General features: G+C 38.2%; 1 protein-coding gene across 2 annotated transcripts in view; it reads right to left on the reverse strand.

Annotated features, from left to right (window-relative positions):
• The window catches only part of LOC124157648 (cAMP-specific 3',5'-cyclic phosphodiesterase-like), a 970,120-nt gene that overhangs the window by 933,719 nt on the left and 13,202 nt on the right, over positions 1-23,199 (reverse strand). The window contains exon 1 of one of the 2 annotated variants that reach the window (XM_046532613.1): positions 2,569-2,711. The exons of the other annotated variant lie outside the window; for it this stretch is intronic. Coding sequence (XP_046388569.1) covers positions 2,569-2,642 — 74 coding nt within the window. The 5' untranslated portion in view covers positions 2,643-2,711. Of the gene's footprint in view, positions 1-2,568; positions 2,712-23,199 lie in introns of those variants that run through there. 2 annotated transcript variants of the gene reach the window in all.

Consider the following 23,199-nt stretch of genomic DNA (forward strand, 5'->3'; position numbering starts at 1 on the left):
GCAAGAGTTTAGGCCTCATAAAGTTTGCATGCAGGAACGCCATCCGAAAAGCACAATTGTGGGGTAAAACCCGTACCGAAGCTCTGCACCGACCATGGCCTCCCCTTAGTTTAATGATTTAGGATTGGGCCGAGTAGCATGCGATGGTTTTTGCTTGCAATGGATCCGTTAGTTACCACCGACCGGTCACTGTTTCTCCTCACCTTATGGGTCTACTTCCTATATAAGTATAGAATGCACAAAGATCCTATACGTTTACCCTTCAACAGCTGTTAACACCGACATAAGTATGCCGATGTTTGTTGTAAATACTTATGGTTCAGATAATCAGAGTAAGCTTATGAATAATTTAAAATATACCTACAGTTAGGGTTTTTTCAATGAGAATATGACTTTCTCTCCTCTGATAATTTCTGAAATACCTTTCATTCAGTGACTGCGCTTGAAATTCGAGGGAAATATACGAAGACCAAGGAAATATTACAAAAAGTCTACTAAAGACTACGCCCAGTGTCCACGTCAGAATGCCCTCCATAAAAAAACCATAAAAAAGCTGGTATTTAATAATATGTATTAATCGGCAGTATAGCATAAGAGGGTTTTGCCAAGAAAATCTTTTTTCAGGGAGCTATGCTTGAAATGAACGTTTATTCGATGAAAAAAATACTACAGGTCTAGCCACACCACCTTACTCAATTATGCAGAAATGCACTGCATCTAGTCAGCTAGCTTCACAAAGCGACCATGACTTGAATTAAAGCATACCTTAGTTCTTTTCCGACCATGACCGTCATGTTGCTCGCTAACTTGTTGATAGGCGGTGAAGAAGAGAAATGTTCAGTTCCCAATCGATCCGTTTCTTATCGCGGAGCAGTCACTGTTTTTATGTCTCCTCAACTGTCTCATTCATTAATAGTGGAATGCATAGTTAGGCACGTGTTAGAAAGATCCAAGAGTCACTCGAATCATAAGATCTCTGGTGCGACTAAGACCGTCTTATTCTTCGATAATTATTTATGAACAGTGAAGCACATTGGGAGCTTCAATCAGAAAAATCTATCTTTTGGTGGGTTGGAGGCTTCATGTGGATTACTAGATCAATTTGAGTGAAAAATACCTAAGATGGAGTAATTTATGAAACAACCAAAATAAATTGTGGCAAAAAAGGCTACATCTAGTCCTTACGCCAGTATACCTGCAAAAAAGTCACCATTAAGAGGTTCAAACCATAGCGCAGCTTTAGTCCGACCAAGACCTTTTTTACGATTGAAAATACATATTCATGAGTCGGGAGTTAGTTTTCGGCTTGCAAATGATATGCACTATTTTGCCAAGCAGTCACTATTTGTCCTCCATATTCTTCGCGTGCAACAATATCACAGCTTTAAGCACTTGAATATGTGTTCAGGTGTGCACTTGAGAGAGCTATAAGTGATACGTTCAATGGTGTCAGGCTCAACTTTGCAACAGTGAGTTCAATCGGAATATGACAGCATAATTTGCAGCCTATTCACTAGATACCGTGAATTCTTCTATGAAAACGGATTATGATCCAATTTTTACATTTCTGCATCTATTGCACTACAATTTCAAAAGAAATGGCGCCAAATGGAAGAGCATGTTCAGCAATAGTGAAGCAAAGGGTAAGTTCGGTTTCCACGCTAGCATATCCTCCATGAAAGCAGTGTAATGAGCGAAGTAATTCAACAGTGGTCCGAAAATGACCGAGTTGATTTTGATGTTCTTGTATTTACGGTAAAAATTCTTGGAGATGGAGTATTGAGCAAAACAAGCTATCTCAATTGTGACGGAAAGCATTGCATCCTTTCTCCACGCTGGCACGCCTTCCAAAAAGGCGTTTTCAATGTTCAAACCGCACCTTAGCTATGGACCGGCCACGATTGTCCTTATGTTTTATGATTTATTAAAGGGCACTTTAACACAAGGTGTCACACGGTGAGTTTGAGGAAATAAATCATAAGAAATGGGAATACCATCTGAAACAACTAGACGAACCTATGAGTCAAAAGGCTACATCTAGTCTCCAGGTCAAAATCTTTTCCTGTAAGGACTTTTTAGAGGACTTTAAAGGTACCGTAGCTCTGTTCCAAACACTTTGAACCTGGCAATTAATTATTTAATAATAAGCAGTATAGCGCCAGGTGTTTCAAGGTGATTTTCAGCAGTGAGAGATTCTAAAAGACGAAATCCACTCGTGAAAGAAGGAAGATTAAGAAAGAAATTCTAAAATTTGAAAGCCACCATGCCTTCCGGACAGGATTTTTCGGCATCCAAGACTTCTTCCAATGTTTAAACCATACCGCATTTCTATTCCAACCACTGTGGTCCTAACGATTGATGATTCAATAACGAGCAACAACATATATTACAAGGTGACTTTTAGGATGGAGACAGATTCGAAGAGATGAAGTACATATGTTAGCAATGAAATTAAGTATCTAGTGAAACCACCCAGCTCAATGGTGACCTAAAACAGCTACATCCACTCTCAAAGCCAGCATGCCTTCCTTTGAGCTTTCAAAGACTCTTCCAATGGTCAAACCGTACCGTAGCTCTGGTCCGACCACGACGGTCCACCCGCGGCGCCTGCGGCTGATCTTCCTCGAGGTGGCCGAGGTCATGGAGGAGGGAGTCACCAGGTCTCCCCCCAGCACCCACTTGACCCTCTCCCCTCCCTCGCCGCCCTTGCCCCCTTCCGTGAGAGCTGCCATCACCGCGCTTCCACTACCGCCCCCCGTGCCCTCCTCCACCTCCACTTCTTCCTCCCCCTGCCACCGCCCCTCCACCCCCACCACGCGGCGTCGGCGCCTCACCACCTTCCGGTGTGTCACCACCGACACGGTTGTCTCCATTCAACACAGACGACACTCTCCCCCACCCCCCTCTCCTCACTCAAAAACAGTCCTCGCTTCGTCGGCCTACTTCTTCGTCCTCTTCACTCGATGTCCCTAGCGAAGAGTTCGCCCCGCGCCCCGGAGGACGCGGATATGCTACGGCGGCCCCTCCAGTGGCTGCCGGAGGCGAGGATCCACGCAGGGCCCGCGGGCCACGCCGCCGAAGCCGCAGCTTCCTTCCCTCGCGGTTTCTCTTTGTGGGTCGAACGGAAGAGAGGAAGCTGCGGGTCGACACAAAGAGCAAACTTCTCTTTCAGACACGGGCACACTCCATCGTGAACGGTGGGCATGGAAACTACGTGCTCTCTCTCTCTGTTGTTTTGGAAAAAAATACACCAATTCGTACACAAGAGATGCACTGAATAAGGTATTTTAGTCGACTACTTCAGTATAGTAGTAAGTCACTATGTCATCCGTGTATCACAAATCCAAATAGTAATGACAAAAGGAATTGTGAGGTTGTATAATCACGGACGAGTGGACAAAAACACACAAATCCGAGACAGTGGTTGCACCAAATGAAATATTCGAAACGATTAATCCAATGAACTGACAATCATCAAAGTTATCCTTTAGATAAATGTGTATAAGTAACTACAACAGCGGAGATCCAGGTAGGGTTAAGAATCACTTTCACTTCACTTCACGTAGAATGAACGGGGTGAACAGAAATAAATTGGCCGGAAAACGGCAGAAGGGGTGAAAAATTGAGGGGATAATAATATCACGGGGACGAATCTCCTCGACGAAGCACAAGAGCTCATAAGCACAGGATGTATTCCAAATAATCCGCGAGAAAGATGGAACACCACTGCATGGGGGAATTGGTCCACGCGAGTGGGATCCAAACTCAAGCTGGAGTTTTCGGCGCCAGAGGAGGAGGGAAGGGGGTTGCCAAGACGGCTGTGACGCTCACGGAGAGACTTAGGAAAGGAGGGTGGGGCAAGGGGAGGGGGGTGAGGGGAATACGGAATAGGACCGAAGGGGGGAGTGGGATAGGAAAGTAAAAATGACGACGAGGCGAAGTGGAACGGGAGGGAAGGAAGCAGAGGAAGTGGAAATGTCATTTAGGATGAGGGGGGAGGGAGGGAGAGACAGAGAGAAAGAGGGTCCGGGGGAGGGGGAAAGCGAGTTGTGAGGGCTAGCAGTGGAAAGGGTGAAGAGGATTTAGGAAGGAGGAAAGAGTCGGACAGAGGGAGAAATCGAATTTTGGCAAAGGAGTCAGTTCTCTTTCGGAGGCATTAAGCTTTATTCACCAAAACTTCACTTACTATTATCCAGACGCACAAATGAAACAAGTACCAAATAAAAACCAGGTAGAATATAAATTAAATTTTTATTTAAGAGGGTTTTTGAAGGAAAGTGCGACGATCCCATCTTCCTTTGCTCCTAGTCACCAGCTATTATCCCTAATTTGATTTTATCCCAGATAATGATAAAAAAAGGTCGAGTTACACCACATTAAGTTGTTGTGTTATGTAACCATTTGATACTCTTTGAGTATTCACCTCCGTAGCTATGCGAAGTTTTATTGTTTTGAATATGTTGATTCATTCAACACCACTTAACTTGGCATAACTCTGGAGTTGAAAACTCAATAAGAACGTCTGCTAGTTAGCAACAACTATAAACGTTGTAACTCGAATAAGCATACTCATTACGTGATAAAAAACTCATATCACCCATGAAAATAGCCCGTGAAAATTAAGAGAACCACTGGATTGTTTTTTTGGGTTTCGTATGTGCTATCTCATCGGCGATGGCAACGTTTCTCCTGCTATATTTCGGGTCTGAAACATTGGGAGGAACGGCGTCCCAGAGCATTGAAGAATTGGAGATGACTTCAAATTCAAATGTGTAAATGTACGGTAGAAGTTCTTTTCCACTTCTGCTTCACCTGAAGACATCTACAGTATTAGTATAGCGAAGGAAATCTGAAGAGCCAGAGACTAGGCCAAGTAACGACAAGTTAGGTAGTTGTGAACGGGGTTTAAGGATAGCATCACCGTCCACTAGGAATACAAAGTCTACGAAGAGGGAGACACACAAAGAGGCAAACCGTGGGAGGTGGTCGTAGACCGTAAAGAGTCGAACGAACATTTATTTTCCTCTCTCAAGGAACACCTCAAACACTTCAAGCGGGAAGTGCAGTCGATTGTGATAACTTTATGTTCAGGCGGCGTTGGCCACAAGAATACTCGTTGTTCAACACGTCCTCTATTCTAGAGTTTATGAGTGCTTTCGGCTAAAATTAAATTCAAAAGGGGGAAAGTGGGAATGACATAATGAATGAACCGGCCATAAATAAAAATCTCCACCAACACCTTTTCAAAATGGTTATTTTGAACAAGGCAGTGACTCAAAGAGCTAAGATTATCTGTGCTCTCAAACAAAATGTGTACCAAAGGCTCAGATATATTAAAAATGGATTTTTACAAGAAATAAAAGACTTACAATATTTAAAAGCACATGATAAAATGGAAAACATTGGCTAGACTATGGAAAAAATCGACCTCTCCACCAGATAGAGCAGTTTAGGATGCATTTAAAACAGAAGTTATTGTTCATTTATCATTTGTAATTACTAGAAGCTATTTATTCTCGCAGCTAAAATTATTAATAGTGTAGTTAAGAGACCGACAAATTAGTATACCATAGTACAAAATTAGGTTACATCATAATAAATCATTAGGGTCCTATTTTAAGAACCAATTATGCTGTACAATATCATAAATAAATTGTTACAGTCGCATGAAGTAATAGATTTTGCGCATTGTATAATTCAAAATAACTATAATTCAGTACCTTTTTCCCCCAATTGTTTTTCTATTGTGGACAATAATTCCATGTCATTATCACCATGCTTTTTCTAAAAAAAAGTTCACTCAGATGACGACAGATAAAGGGCATAGCCGGATAAGAAGGTGAAAAGTCCCCCCTCCCGGATTTTTCCCGTACTTGGGGTATGCAATTTGGGATCAAATAGGACAAACCTCCCTATATTTCCAGCCCGCTATGTGCCCACCAGGGCCGGCTAGATCGAAAATACGATTTTCACTTTTTTTTAAATATCTCGGTCAAGAATGCATATTTTTTAATGCGGTTTGCGGCATTTGAAATCTTATTTAATGGCACATATTTTCAATTTTTGTCAAGAACTTCGGGCCGGAAAAGAAGATATGGCGTCGATTTGAAAATTTCTAATGCAAGTTTACATAAAATTTTCTTGAGAGGGCCAAAAAGAAAAAACGTTTTCTGGAAGTGTTTTTTAATACCTTTCGGCTGGCGTATTGAAAATATAACTTTTAGGTGGTGGAACATCGCGAAAAATGCGATTGAAAATATGCGATTTTGGCCATTCGGCTCTACGCTCTGACCATCCATAACACCCATTTTTAGTTATTATAGTATTGTACCGATTAAGGTGCTCACCATAGGGACAGAATTGTATTGATACTGGTGCCGAAAATGGCTTCAGGGCCCTTGAAAACTGCCGTAATGTGAGAATTTAGATTAAGAAAATGAGCTCGATTTGAGTTTTCCCCGCGTTGTATCTACGCGCAAGTGTTGTTTCATTTGTGGATATACCGCTACAAATTACCTCCATCCTGTTCCCGTGTAAGCTAGATTGAAGGGGGTGGAGGTTGATCATTTTTTTCAAAAATGTGGTCTGTAAAGGTTATCTACATGATAAGCGGTTTTTACCAATGAAATTCCCACTTTCCGTATATACTGCATAAGTATTTCCTTGCATGTTTCTAAAATTCGTCTATTTGTGGACATAGTCGAATATTTATCTAACCGCAGTTTGGCAGCGAAACTTAGTGACTTCCTTTTTCTAGAGAACTGATTGTCCGCGAACCTTTACTGGTTTGTCATGGGACTAATTAACACAGTTACTTAGTGTGTTAACGTCGGCGAGATATTCGAATATTAGGTCAGTCACTCAAGGGCTGATAGTTTTTCTTTTTAAACTCCAAACCGGAAACATGAACAGCACTAGCTCCTCTTTGTAAGCCATTCCCTATTTTTACCCTTGATGGGTTGTGATTGTTATGCCCGGACCCTTTTTGGCCAATCAAAATGATGCCGATTCTCTAAAATCAATCTAGCAATCGGCATATCCAGTAATAATTTCATGAAAAAAGGTGACATTTTGATTCTGGATAGAGGATTTCGGGATGTTGTGTCATATTTAGAAGATGATTTAGAGTTAAGCGTGCAGATGCCGACGCTGAAAGGCATGCGAGCTCAGTTAACGACTAAAGAATTGAATAAATTGTGATTTCGTGGCTAAATTAAGACGGGTAGGTATTGTTAGTATTAGGAAAAATATCATTAAACTATAAGGAACTATAATTTTTATTTAGAATATAATTACAGCGAATGGCATCGTATGGGGCAGCATAATGAGATATTTCTGTGACTGTGGTAATGGAATAGAAGAATAGGGTGTTGCGCTCATATAGCAGCAACAATTTATTATTTATCCTACGGGAAGTACCAAGATAAAATCGCAAGACCTTGATTTTATTAAGTAATATTAAATAAGATTTAAACTAGCATTTGTTTTGACGGACAACGTAATAACATGCATCAATGAATATTCAGAGGATGACGAATAACCTTTCAAGAGCGATTTTCATTGACATCCTGGAGTCAATATAAAATTGTATGGTGAAAATTCATCTTTTCGGCTAGTTACTGTTCACCAGATTTTTTTTATTTGTATGCCAACTGGGAAAAAGTTGAAACCCATATTTTTTTCATTTCAGCAAACAGCTATCATAAAGTTATAATGATATCCACATAGTTTAGCATAAGTGAGGTAATTTCAATGAATTTATATCTGATAAGGACATTGAGGAAGTTCAATAAATTCTCATTGAAAGGAATGACGGAGGGGTTGGAAGCAGGGAAATTCTTTTTAGCTTACTCGGGCGTTTTCAAGGGCCCTGAATGCATTTTTGGAACCAGTATCAATACCATTCTGTCTCTGTGGTGAGCAAATCGGTACAATACTATAATAACTAAAAATGGGTGTTATGGAGGGTCAGAGCGTAGAGCCAAATGGCCAAAATCGCATATATTCAATCGCATTTTTCGCGATGTTCCACCACCTAAAAGTTATATTTTCAATACGCCAGCCGAAAGGTATTAAAAAACACTTCCAGAAAACGTTTTTTCTTTTTGGCCCTCTCAAGAAAATTTTATGAAAACTTGCATTAGAAATTTTCAAATCGACGCCATATCTTCTTTTCCGGCCCGAAGTTCTTGAAAAAAATTGAAAATATGTGCCATTAAATAAGGTTTCAAATGCCGCAAACCGCATTAAAACATATGCATTCTTGACCGAGATATTTAAAAAAAAAGTGAAAATCGTATTTTCGATCTAGCCGGCCCTGGTGGGCACATAGCGGGCTGGAAATATAGGGAGGTTTGTCCTATTTGATCCCAAATTGCATACCCCAAGTACGGGAAAAATCCGGGAGGGGGGACTTTTCACCTTCTTATCCGGCTATGCCCTTTCAAATCGTTTACCACTGTATTCCTATATAACCTTACATTACTACTGAACACTTAATCATCGACTAGCGGCAAAAAATGTGCGGCAAAACGTTTCAGTTTGATATTCAAGTGACAGAAAACGAGGAAAAGTAGCAAATATTTTTGTAATACTATTTGACACAAACGAGGAAAAAATCTGGAAGGAGGTAATGTAAGAAAAAGGGACACGGTCCTCAATTTCAAACTATTTTCATCTGTATGGTCAACCTAAAGCTATAATTTAAAAAAAGTTCATTAAATGACCAAATAATAACCCAAATATAAAGAATTGACAAAATATTAAGGTGGCTCCTCGAGATTATACCTCACCACTATATACATAATAATTATGTTCATTGATTCCCTACAAATGCTGAAAAATGAAAACTTCAGTCTAATTTATAACTAAAACACTCGGAATGCATAAAGAAATGATTCTGTGCACCGTTTATGACAAAATGGCCTCAAAAATAGAACCATAGAAGTCCTAAAAGGTTCGGCTTTAAGTTAGTAAATAGAAGCTACGACTACGGTAAATTCATTTGCCTGGCCTCAGACTTCTTTCACCTAAGCCTCAGTTCAAATATCGTTAGTCTTCCAAGAGTCAACGCCACACATACGCTAATGCTCTTTTGATGAGCTTTTTTCTGCGACAGCCACATCCAGGATTCATGTCAACTCTGAATACGGAGATCATGTGAGATTGTTTGCACTCACAACGTTTTCCACTTAATTATCACACTCTTAAGCCCAAAAAATGTTTTTTGAAAAGAAAACAAAACCCACATTTCACGTGATTCATTTTCAGTCGTCTAAAATTCAGACCGTATGACTCATAATTATTTTTAAGTCAATAAAAAAACTTCTTGTGCCTAAATATTTGTCTGAAGTTACCAACTAAACGCATATGTGTTGCTTTATCACAAGAAAAGAACTTAATCTATAACACTTTACTGAAAATGATTTCCTTAAAATGGATGTAAATGGACATTTGTTTCAATCTTTATACATCCGCGGTATCTGTTGAATTTACCCACAAAAGACATAAAGGCAATGGTGTATGCCGTATATAAATGGATTCATAGGTGAAATGATTTTCGGCAATATTAGACCTCTCAAATAGCTTAAATGGAAAATTATGTCTGTACCGTCCAATAGCTATATTTTTTTTTAATTATTGAGGTACGGCTTTTAATATACGAGGTAAATAAACTAAAATAAGATACTTTCAAGCATCTTTATCTATTTTAGGTACGAGAAAGTTCATATCAACATACTCAAACCTTTACCAAAGCGATAGTGTTTGCAATTGAATGGTGACAATGTACGAAAAGAATAAATCTGGTTAATGAAAAGTGTTGACTGGTCTCACGAATGCTCAATTTTGCAAAAGGTTTTCTCTGCGTCACTAGTCAGTATCCATTTTACATTAGTTTCAAAGGCTGATTCTATTGTTCAACTGAAATAGATTTATGTTTGGCGAACGAGATATTCAGGTAATGCCAATTAACATCAGCAAAATATTTTTAAAGATTAACCCAATCATTCCATATTCATTGAAATTCACTCGCCCGTGGCTTCAGCAATTTAGTTTCTGTGGCCACTGTTTAGGTTGGAACTGATTTCTGTGCCATCAGTTCATCGTTTGGGAGTTTGAGGAGGAATAGGACGAGAGGAATGGAGACCAACCTCTCTTCTCAGTTCGTTTCTTTCCGCTTGACGCGAAGCATTTGAAAAGCGAGCGTCGTCGTTTGTGCTTCCGCTCACGGGGAACGCCCTCTCTTACGGAAACACGGAGGCTCCAAGGAAAACGAGAAAGAATTCTCCATAGAATGGAGCGCTCCTTAATTCAAAACAGACGGACGCGACTGGCACGTGAGTCTAGCAACAGCATTTCTCCTACCATCACTACAGGAAGAGAGTTTGAAAGGCTTGTCATTCTCTTCGGTGTTTTCTAATGACGAATATTTATCATATTTCGGTACAATTTATGAATTTCATGAAGTGGAACTTGGAAAAAGATGAATAAAAATAAAAATAAAAGTTATTCCTAACTTTTGATGATTTATTATTCTTCTTGTAGATGTTCTTACATGATTTCAGGCTTTCTACGTAGAAATATGATATATCAAAAGGTAAGTGAAGAATTTCGCTACTTGTTCCAGTACAACAATGACTTCGATAAATATTTGCCCTTAAAATCAATATAAATTTCATAAATGGAATATTTAACTTTTTTTGTATGAAGATTTTCATAGCTTCTTTTATCAATGTTGGTGGTTGCTTTCGTGAAATTCTGCGTAGCTAACACAGAAAATCACAAAGATATATTTTTATGATTTTTGTTTTCGTTGTTATTGCTAATGTTAGCTACGCAGCATTTCCCGAAAGCAACCACCAACATTGAACATATAGCTTCCAATTTGCATCGATTCCTAGCCATAAAAGTTTAGGTCTTTTGGTTAAGAATTCAAAATTGATTTAGGAATTCACAAAATGAAGAAAAATAAAGCAGGCCTTAAAAATCTACAGCATTATCTGTATGATTTTTCAACCAATCATAAAGTCATTATTTATAATTATAAGAATTTAATTTTTAAACTGAAAAAAAGTATCAGAATACTGGTGAAAACTTTTTGCATTTTTTAATCTCGCTGAAATTAATTTCCATAGCAAAAAATGCATTTTAAAATGAGAATATAAGTTTAAATAATTCTAGAAATTCGAGCCGAGAAAGAGGAAGAATCCGTAAAATAATGCAACAACGAGAAACAAATCTTAAAAAGATAAACTTAAGCTTAAAAGTGGGATTATTTTACTTTTTTAAATAGAGGTAAGATACATGTAAGCCATAAAAAATTTTAATTACCAGTCAATAAATATAAATACGTTCCAGCGACAAGAAAAGCCGGTTACCCCACTAATGCATGGTAAAAATACCTTATGTGTACGACCACTATTCTACAAAAATCAACAAACTTGATTGAAATTATTTAAGATAAAAATTTGTTCTTACGGGATGAAAAACTCTACAAAGAGTCTTTACCGACCATTTATAGAGTATGATTAAGAGGATGCTAAAAATACAACAAACTGGCATTAATGCCATACAATCTTGCAACATGTGGTGCCATAAATATTTAGTTAAGTAATCGCTCGTATGCTTGCTTTCAGCACTTAAAATACCAGAAAGCCATTTCTTATTGCGACACGCATCAGGCGGAAAGGAACGGAAACCTTTTTTCATGCTTCAAAAAGTGAGGAATTTGAAGCGATGACGAAATCTTCTCGGAAAACCGTTAGACGGACACATAAAAAAAAGCGATTCAGTAACACGCGTCATAAATGACAAATGTGTTTCCGAGAGTGGTGCTTTTAAGCGGTCGTCCTCACGGGAAAGAATAAAAAAAAGACCGCGATAAAATTAAAATGCGGTGAACTAATTAAGCGAAGTCAATCTTCCGCACATCACGATGGAGGCCATGGCAGAGAGAGTGAGAGAGAAAAGGGTTTCACCCACGTGGATATGCGATGCAGCTCAGCCGTCCCGTATATATTTATATTTAAAGACAGTTGTAAAAGGTAGGACGAAAACGTTCCTCGCCTCTCGCGGACTCACGTGACGTTCTAACGAAGCACAAATCTCCCGAGTACCCATAACGACCCAGATATTTCGCATCCGAAGCGCGACGTTGACTCACGTGACGGGGGAAGATGGAGTGGAAATAGAGAAGGGGGGTTGAGGGGAAAGGGAGAATGGGCAGGTGACGAATGGGCGACTCCCACAGAGAGGAAGAATCTTAAAGGGACAGGATAGAGGTGGGCGGGGAAAACAAGGCCTATTTTTGGCAGGAGACATCGCAGGTAATTTGCCAATGATGAAACACGCGCGTAAAAGGCCCCATTGACCGAGCTATGAACGAGATGCACCTTAACTATTGAAATCGCCGCCTCCTGTATAGCTGCCGCGATATGAACAAAAACAACTGCAACAGAAAATATACGAATGGACTTAATCTTGGGTCTCTTGAAGTTTACTGTATGTCTGGATGAAATGTTTTTCGTATCGCTTTCATTATTTCCTAGAGTGCAACAGAACCGTATTTCTACTTGGCGCACTTCATTTATCTTACCTCGGCAAAACAACGACATATACTTGGAGTAATGAAATGAAACTGAGATCATGGAATAGCTTGTGGGAGCTGCTTAAATAAAGTAGACTAGCTGTAAAAATAAACCAGATTAATTAAAATGACCTTTAACAAAAGAACTTTTTTTCAAAAAGTACTCCCATTATAACATAAGGTACTATTCATAAATAAGGTAAGGGGTTTTCTTATTAAAAGGATAGAAATTCCTTCGACGAATGTAAACAGTGGATGGTAGAAGCATAATATTGGTCCAAATGTTTTCATGAGAATTTTTCTTTTTATTAAAAGAGTCGTGCGTGTCGTGAGTTGTACTTCCCATGCGTTCGAAATCACAATCAACACTCTCAAAAACATGTCCTGAGTGGGCTCCTCAGGCGAAAATATAAGTAGAGTGATGAAAATGGTGAGGGTTGATGTCGAGACTGTCTTAGTGGTTAAATGTAAAAAAATGAGTAATTTTCTTATGTCAAGAATCAAAGAGAAATCGTGTAAAGAACAATTATTCGTTTTGTCAATTTTACTCATGCTTTTACCACTATCAAGGAATAAAGAAAAATTATAATATTTTTAGCAAAGGCAGAAGTGAATATTTTCAGAAAAAAACTTCTCCTAGTGACTCAATATTATCATTTTTATCTAGGAAAATTATAGTTCACAAATATTCCATGGGAAAATTCACCGCTTAAATTCTAAAATTATTATTTAACAGGATACTGCAGAAGCTTTTATTCTGAATATGAATGAATACTTTCCTCTTCCTCTATCAAAAACGGGAATAGCCAATTCAACTCATTTTTCGGAAGAGCAATAAAAATCTGAGGCTATAATAAGATTAAAATGACTATCCCAATGAAAAAAACTTAATAAACAAGTTACATCGGTATTAAAACGACAGCCAGTATGGTATCTATCTATTCTGGAACAAAGACGCTCAAATCAACATGGGAGAGTCTAGGACTTCCTCTAAATTGCGTCGTGTATGGCACTCAACGGAGCTCAAAATTGAATCAACGTTTTGGAGGGAAAAACTTGAATGGTATTTTGAATAAAAGTAGACAAAAAATAAATAACTAAGGAATAAAGCTAGTTAAAATACAAAGCACAGCACTAAACGTGAACAAATGGAAAAATGATTTAGAGATAATTTTCGAGAAATTCAGAATAAGAGAGGGAAAATGCAAAGATAAACGAGTCAAGTATGTTTTATATTGGCCTTAATATGCAAAATAGTGAGTATATTAAGCTATAAAATTTTATTATAGAAATACACGTTTAGAAAACTTTACAAACAAACTATTTGGAAGGTCACTTAGGAAACACTTAGGGGCCAGGAAATCGCATTATTTAAGATAAATTTCAAGAGGTAAGATAAGCGAGAGTGACAAGTTAATGATGAATTTAAGTGTGATTTTACCTATAGGATTTATTATTTCTTAATTAAAAAATAATACACAACCACATTTTTTGAAAACAATCTCTCTTATAGTAAGTTACAGAAGAATGCAAAGGCATATAAAAATCACTATTGAAAACTTTGAATGGTGAATAATTTCACTCGTGATGGAAGTACTTCCGTGAATAACCAAGTGTTATAACTGAGACGTAATCTATGAAAAAAAAACAAAAAACATAAACATGTGGAAATGAAGTTAAAGAATCTAATGTTAACTTTAGATGACAGCATGTCATAAAAATCAAGGTAATCATTATTTGTGAACCACATAACCCTTTCATGCTTTATTTAAAACTATGAAAAGACCAGTCATTGCCCATTTAATGAAATGCATTTTTTGCATCATATAGTAATGATTATGAAATGATGGAACGCCATTTTAGCGCAGCTAATTAGGAACTAAAAATAGCATAAATACCCGTCGTTCGTGAATCATGGGAAGAAGACTCATGCGAAAACCATGTTAGTGACGTTCATTTCCGCAGAGGGTATTCCTCTCCACCAGACAATTCTTAAGAAAGCATGAGCTCTCAAGAAATCTTTTATTTTACGGAGGTGGGAGAGAGATCGAGGAGGAGATTTCTCTGCTGACACATGTAAATTCGAATGCCATTCGCACAGTCAAATGCTACAAATAATCCTGACCGAGTGATTAAAAGGCCGGCGACGACTTGATGGCGCGTTTATTTCGAAGCGAAGGCCGCGATTTTCGGTCCAAGCGAGCGTTGTGAAACGAGTGGAGTGCGCTCCGTTATGCAAGGGATGAAATGAAATATTAATCCTTCACGCTTCTGAACTGTTCATGCCCGGGCGTGATTAACGCCACCAGAGGGACCACGGCCAAGGACCACGGGATTTTTTCCCTCCGTATTTTGCGGGCGCCGAGGGCGAGAAGAATGACGCAAATCGCATTAACTAAATAACAAAAGTAGGTAAATTAATATGCTTGAGTTAGAACGAGCCAAAAGGCTCCAACGAAGAGTATCCTTCAAATATAAAAAATGTACTTTATCACGGGTGAAATTTTCCATGAAAATATTCACATGGATTAGCTGTAATTCACACCTTGAATCACGGCTATGGCAAGTGATTATTTTCGGTGAATTACACTTATGTTATCATAAACTTTGCACCCGAGTGCGTGGCGGTGTACGAAGTTACTTGTTACATGCAGTGGTTTGGAAGAAGGAAAGAGATAGCATAGTTATGAACATCGTATCCTTTTCGTTGGATTACTATTGCAAGTGAATGCTGGACCTGAAATTCGAAAAACGGTTTACAATAAGCTTTCACATGAACTTGAACTCGTGATCGTACGAATGGTAGTCAAATCTGGTAAGTTTACCTTTAGAAAATATTCACCATGACTTGATGTCCAAAAGAGGAGATAATAGTATATAATTGGTGGGCCAAAGCTCCATCGTTCTATTCCCGTTCCTGATGAAATTTTTGCTATGATTATGTGCATAAAATGACTGGTTGATATGCTCTGCTGAACATAAAAAAAGGAAGAAACACAAAAAAATGGGTCAACTGAAATCGTAATTGTATTTACAAACCTTTTTTCTATGATATTAAGTAGGTTTTTAATCATTAGCGGTGGTATCAGAGGGGAAATAGTCACTATCACTTTGAATCGAATCACATGTTTGGTGAGCCCAAGTCTTTACTCCCGTATTGGTCAAGTTGATATGCATCCTTCCATAACAAGGAACGGCGAAGAGAAGCATGCTTTTGTATTCAAGGTTGAATGTGTATTATATTATGGTACGAAATAATGCTACTACTATCCTCACAACACGTTCTGCCGTCCAACTGCATCTTCAGGCACAGACATTAGTTTCCATAAACTAATATCCATACCTAAAGGCCCCTAGAGATGGTATAAGTTCTTCGAGAAAGCAAATATTATTATATTTTATATGATGATATACAGTGAAGAAAATAGGGTTACCTTTTTCGCTAAACATGGAACATGATTGTTTGATGGAGATAACTGTCAAAATGCAAGTGGATGGTAAAAAATTAAACGTTGGCATCGAATCAATGCATATGAAATATGATACAGAATCGATACTACCACTGCACAAACGCTCAACAATCGCACACCGAATCAAATTCGCTCATCTAGTACTATTATGACCACTAGATGTGCGGATTTGATTCTGTGGGCAATTGTTGAGCGTTTGTACATTGGAGGCATCGGAATGTACAATACCTGATGAAGCATAGCATTCTGAGGGGAGGGATCACTATATGGAAATATGAAATACTCTCATGCACGGAGGTTCCAAGAATTCTCAAAAATATACTTTTTAAAATGAAGTTTAAAATTAGGATTAACATTTCCAGAGTTATTACATTTTTTAAATATACTTTTTGAAGAAATATTGCAGTCATATAAAACTAGACAGGTTTGTAAGTAACCCTTCGGATACGTCCACAAATGACACACCTATTTACATTAATAAAACCGTTCCCTATGATAGATCGGAGGTTTTTAATCATTAGCAGTGGTATCAATGAGAAAATATCAATATCACTTATAAAAGAATCACACTTCAGTGAACCCAAGTGCTGAGTGGGGAAATAGGCGACGAAAAGCCTCAAAGAAGACATAGGATTGTTAACCATTGATGATGATTTTAAAAAGAACACATTAGGTACTGATCATAATAGCTTAAGTTTCTAACTCAATAAGCATCTACGAAGTGAAGATTAAACTTTTTAAAGGCAGTTTTCATATTAGATGAAGACTATAGTGCCACTGGCGAATGGATACCAATATTCAGTCGTATAATTTTCTCCAGCCAACGTAAATGTAAAGCAGTCCCAGGGCTGGGAAGTAGAAAAGGCTTCAACGCTGAGTGGAGAGTGGAGGAATGAGAGGTAACGAGATGCGCTCCGGACGCACTAGTGAGAAATGCAGCGCGCCCGTGGGCGCCTGTCGTGTTCGGGAATACGCCGTTTATCTTCCTTGCGGGCCCGAGCCAAATAAAATGGGAACGGAACGAAACAAAAACGGAGTAACGAGCAAGCCGGCTGAATTATGCATTTTGACGATGCTCACTTTTTTTCCTAACAACACCACCCTCCCGTCATTTCTGACTCCACTCCGTAAACTGCGTAGAGGGATCAGGATACATTTGGGCCTCGCAAAACTTGAATTTGAAATACTCTGAAGCGTAGGGAGAGGCTAAAAATTCCTCGCGCAGATGCGCAAAGCGGCGCATAAATACTGCGCCACTGGGCAGAGGAGGGGATTAAACAAAAGGTGATCGCGCGTGTGATATTTTTTTTTGATCGGGGCGATATCATTTAAAGCTCAACCGATATATATTCCAAGCTGAATGAGAAGAACTGGGCTGTGCTACAATTGCAACTTTTTTCATCAAAATATAGGTACAAAATCAGGTGTTATAAACAAGCGAGCAATGGTATGAAATTTTGTTTCAATAAGATGTGTTGGTACTTAAGAGTCTATTTTAACAAAGCATTTAAATAGAAAATCATCGTTAAATATGAGTAAATATATTGCAAGAGGGATCAACTAAATAAGAAATAGAGAATTATTTACTGTCCTAGCACAACAATAATTTAAATGGAAACAGTTTTAAAGAAAATGGTTTAAGCATTATGTGTAATAATGGATTTCGTTATCTAAAATAACATAAACTACCGTTCCCCAAAAATTAAAGAGATGAATACGACAGGGTGATATACTATTTGTGGCAAGAAAGGAAGGGCGTGGAATAAATTCTAAACGGATCAAGAATAAATTGAACCGTACAAATAAAATAGTAATTTTCATGCAAAGCATCATCTAGAAAGCTCATAAAGAACAATGCTATTCAAAAATTTTCAAGGCAGCCATAGCTCCCGCAGGGAACTGATCTGGTACGCTAGTCTTTGAGTTCAAAAAGTACTCTTTCAACTTTATCTCAATGGTGGTATTGATTTCCCAGTGGTTTCAACACAGAAGTGGATATGAGAAGCCTCGCATTCAAAAAAGAAAAAAATCAGAAGTAGCTGTATGCATCATGATATGGGTCAAAACTTTATTTCCATCACTGGACAAAGAAAGAAACAGTGCAAATTAATTAAAACCCAACAAAAGTTTCGAACATGTGAACAATAGTCAAATAAGATTTCAGAGCTGGAAATAAATAATTTTGTACCCTAATTTTTACTTGGGAATGAAGATAATTAAAAGGAGTAATGGCCACACTTCTAATACCTAAAAGATGTCTTGAAAGGAAAATAATTATGAAAGCGTAAAGGCCGAATTTTAAGAATGAATTTTTTATGCATGAACACTTTGTATCGGGGAAGCAGAGTGCCTCAAGGTAAATTGTACAAATATTCAACCTACGGTCATATATTCCTTAACTGATACAGTCTATTTTTATTGAAAAATGGAGTTTACTGGATAAAAGTAAAGTCAAAAATAACATTTGTGATGATGCATGAGACATTAGAGATTAAGAAACATACCGCTGAATGAGAGGATATGGAGCCTAATGGAGAAAGAAATGGTAATGTGGATACGAATAGGAAATCAATGATGCAGTTTATAAAAATTATGACCGAATCATAATTGGGTGTCATAGAGAAAATAAACCAATTCTAAAAGTCTGCTGGAATGACGCGTAATAATTATAAAGAATATCCATGTATGTAAGGCAAAAAAATGAGCTAATGTGACTTTAAATGATCCGTTGCCTACATTTATGACATAATGTATGTCATAAACATATACGATATGTCATAAAGACAGGCAAAATACGATGCCCTCAGTCAAATATTCTGCTTTTTCTGCAAAATCTCACTGTACTTTGCAGATGATCCTAGGCAAGCCCAGAGAACCTGATATAAATATCAAGGCAAAAATTAAATGTAGGCATTCAACCGTATTCTTTTACGGAAATAAAAATATGTGCTGGAAATGAAGTCATAATAAAATAAATGAGTGTAAAGGGCTTATTCAACGCCTGATACTGCCAGAATTAGCTATTTGTTTTTAAAACCTTAAAGATAATCTACATGAATTTTTGTGCAACTTCATTTTTTTAAATAAAATATTCGAAACGCGGAAGAAATATACTTTTTAGCAATAATGGCAAAAGTGTTTATTTCTCATTTCGATTCGCGCAGTCCCACCATTTGTTCTTAGATGAGGGGTAACCAAGGAAGTCTTGAGAGGACAAATTTTTAAAGGTTTCATGCAAGAAAAGTGGTTGGCTAAATAGGGGGGGGATAATGGCCCCCTGCTGAGAGGAAAAGAGGAAGTGAGACGGTGAAGTAGAAAGGATAGGGTCCATGAAGGAATGCAAATGGAGGGCAGAGTAAAGGATCTGGAGGGTGGCTAGTTCTCAAGGAGGCGGGAGAGTCAACATAACAGGGGAGGGAATCTGGCCGCTCGTCGAATTGCAAAGAAGGGAAAGGAATTAAGTAAGGGATCGAGGAGAAGGCGTCGAAATTCCGCGTCAAGGACGGGGACGATAGACTGGATCGAGAGATGGGTTGGGAGAGAGGCTAAGATGGAAAAGATGGGCTTCTGCAAAGTTGAAGCTGAATGGACACTCGATGCAAGGGGCGCAAAGAGACTGCTGAAGAGTTCGCCTCTCGCCTTGCAGACGGGCCTGAAGACAAAGAAGACGAGAGTGGCCAATGGCCGAAGAAAAGAGCGAAAAGTTGAACAGTGAACACTGCATAAAATATGTATCCCCTCAATGGACATATGGTAACTATGGAAATGCCTATGTAAGGCCGAAATTATGGGCATAGGGGGTCGTCTTTCCCTCGAATAATAAAGTACTTTTATGAATCCTATATGGAACTCAGTAAGACCATTTCTTTTTTTATTTATTTATTTGTGTTAACGGTTGTTATATTAAAACACAAACTATTATGTGAGGTTGTGAGGAAGTTCCTACACTCTATTTTATCTACTCACAGGTATTTAGCTGAATTCAGTCAAAATTGAGTAAGTTAATCAATTTATCTTTAAAAGAATCGTGAAAAATGTTTGCAGGTTTATTGGTACTTTTACATGAGGTTTGAATTTTGGATTGGACAATCTTTATTCTTCTTAGTCTAATTTACACAGCTATTGGCAAGAATGAAGTGATGAATACTAACGGAATAAGGACAAGACAGCCATGCCGAATAGGTAGCAAACTGTAAATCTATGCAAAACAATTTTTAATCAAAACTCACAATCCTCAATATGTCACACATATCAATGGAACGAATAACGCTATACCTTAAAAAGCTATTTACCTCGAAAGGGCGAGAAATTTCCAAATATGTAAAGCCTATAAAATGACACGGTGAAAGTAACAATTAATCAAGTAAAACAGTACAGATTTCTATAAGATAAACTGGACTACACTGCTAAAAATGGATTGCATCCTCAACCCTTGCATCGATTTCATTTATTCAGATTAGCTATCTCTAGGTAGAGACATGGGCATGGGAAGGTAATAGAAAATATTGCTAAAAGTATTGCTAATGTTACCGAATCGCATTTCAGACTAGTATATCCTAGTAGCCTAAAGCATTGTACAATTAGATAATACATAAGTAGATACAAAAGTTAGGTTGCAGGTAGGCACTTTTGTTAGGAAGTGAGCAATCTCCTACGGTGGAAGAAGATGGGATTGGACGCTAGGGAGAAAAAAAGAAAAAGGGAGAGGAAACAACGAAAATATACGGATTGAGAATGAAATGGAATAGGGCAAATGGTAGCGCTAGTCTGAATGGAGGAGGGCATGAGGCGGAAATTACAAGTTCTATCGCGTACGAAGTTGGAACAACGCTCAGACCTCCCTTGAAGCACTTAAGGGGAAATTGAAAAAGGGGTACGGAATGGCAGGGTTTAGGGATGGAATACGAGGAAAAGGGTGCAAATTACGAGCTGACGCCGAGGGGAAAGCTGAGAAGCTGCAACAGTAGGCGAAGGAGAAAGAGGGAATGACCTAAGGGAGCATACCAAATGGAAAGAAAGCCAGAAGGGGACGGGATACGTAAGAGGAATAAAAAAAAGAAAGAGGCGGTCGGAAGTTTGGAGTCAGGAAGTGAAGAAGAGGTCTGTTACTTGGGAGAAAAAGTGAGAGCAGGGTGAGATCCGGTCACGGATGTAGCATGCATTTCCACCACCTGGGAACCAAAGCAATAACTGTAGGCCCTTACATTCGAAAATAGATTTTACTAAGAAAATATGAATGAAGTTGTCTGTCAATAAGGAGACAAACAATATTTCCAAGAAGGATATAGCGAAGTAGAGATTGCCTAAATTAGGGTGTTTTAGAGCAGCTAAGTGACTAGTTTTATAGCTTGCTTAATCATTGCTAGAGAAACATAAATAACGTGAATTTCTTAACTAAATATATATGGGATATTGTAAAATACTGGAGCCATTTTTCTTCAAGTTGTTTGTTTGCATTTTCACTGGAAATGGTATTTTTGTCACACTTGCAAGTAAAATTATAACAGGTAGATTTATATTTCGAGTTAATTTAAATGAGAATTTTTCTTCCCTTTGAACACCACCCCTTTGATTGTGACTTCACAGCCCCCAAAATTCAATACTCTTATGCCCTCATACTCCATATAGCGACTGGATTCTGAGGTATTTGCGAGTGGGAGTCGCACTCTGGTGACGCAGGAAAGAGATCACGGTTTTCGGGGGAGTTGGAATCTTGGAACGGGTTTAAACGCCGGCGGGGGTGGGAGGGGGAAGCGTGGGAGGAGGGAGGAAGGGGTGTGGGGGTGGTGGGAGATGTGAGGAGAGACGGCGGGAGAGGAGGAATTTGGGAAAGTGACGCAAAGGGCGGAGGACAGAGACAGAGTGCGGCGCGGAGATGTCGCGAAGGGTGCCGTGGTGTGGAGGGAGCGACGACGCACGGCCCTCCGAAGTCGGAAAAGTGTGGACCAAAGTCATTTTCTCGTCTTTCTTAAAACGCACGTCATGCATGCAATTCCCAATGCATGATCTCGGCGAAATCCACCGAAAACTTAATTTTTCGCAAAATAGGTGACGTTTAACACACCACAAATAAGTATCACCATGTGAAAATTAAAAACGCCAACTTTGTGCTAAGGGAAGGTCGAAAATTGGTGCTATTTCTTCATGAAATTTAGTAAAACTACCTAATAAAGTAATGACATGGAATTTTTTGAATCAAAACTACGAGAAACATACATTTTCTTATATAGATAATATTTCTTTTTTTTAAGGCAAGTCATGAAATGTTCATGAAGAAAAAATAACTTCTCTCCGAATTTCAGCTTAAGTCAGCTCTGAATCAAACCTGTTACAATTTGGATATTTCAAAATTTTCCAATGTTAATTAGATAATTTTTGGTAATGAAGTAAATGGACAGTTTTTTGGCCAGAAAAACAACGCCTGAATATTTTAGTGGTGATAATAATTGAAAGCGTTCGTTAAGAGGTATAAATTTCCTAAAAACTGTTTCGTCTGTATAAAAAAATATTTCATATGTAAAAAAGCACAACTTTGTGTTGAAGACAAAAAAGAGGAGATGGTATTAGAAATGTATTAGAAAATAAATTCAGTTGATAATACCCATCAGCCGCCTTATAACCAATTCTATTTAATTTATTGCAAACAGAAGTCCGAAATATAACTAAATATTACGGAAGAAAAATAAAATTATGAGTGTGGAGATCAATTACTAGAGGAAGTTTAATTGTAAACTATTATTTGTTAACTAGAAATCTACCCGGTACGTAAATGCTAACAATTATATAGTAAATCTAAGATTAGCATTTACATAATTTCAAAAAAATGTGTTCCAAATAAACAATAAGTAATTTGAATTTTTACAACTTCTAGTCGGCAAAAAATGTTTGATATTATTGGTGTGACTTCTCTCAAAATTAGGTACTTAATGTATTTTTGAAGATTCTTTATAGCTTTAGAATTCCTTTCATCTCTAATTTTTGCATAAAACGTGTGTTTGCAATGAAAAGGAATTTCAACATGGAGTTTGTCAGCTCCATCAGAGCGATGTGTGGAGGCTACCCTCCTGTCCTTCTGATCATGCCAGCTCGAGTCCCCTCCACCACCACCCCCTCCCTCCCTCCATCTATTTCCATTTCGCCCCC

Source organism: Ischnura elegans, chromosome 1, assembly GCF_921293095.1.
Source record: "Ischnura elegans chromosome 1, ioIscEleg1.1, whole genome shotgun sequence".
Lineage (NCBI taxonomy): Eukaryota > Metazoa > Arthropoda > Insecta > Odonata > Coenagrionidae > Ischnura > Ischnura elegans.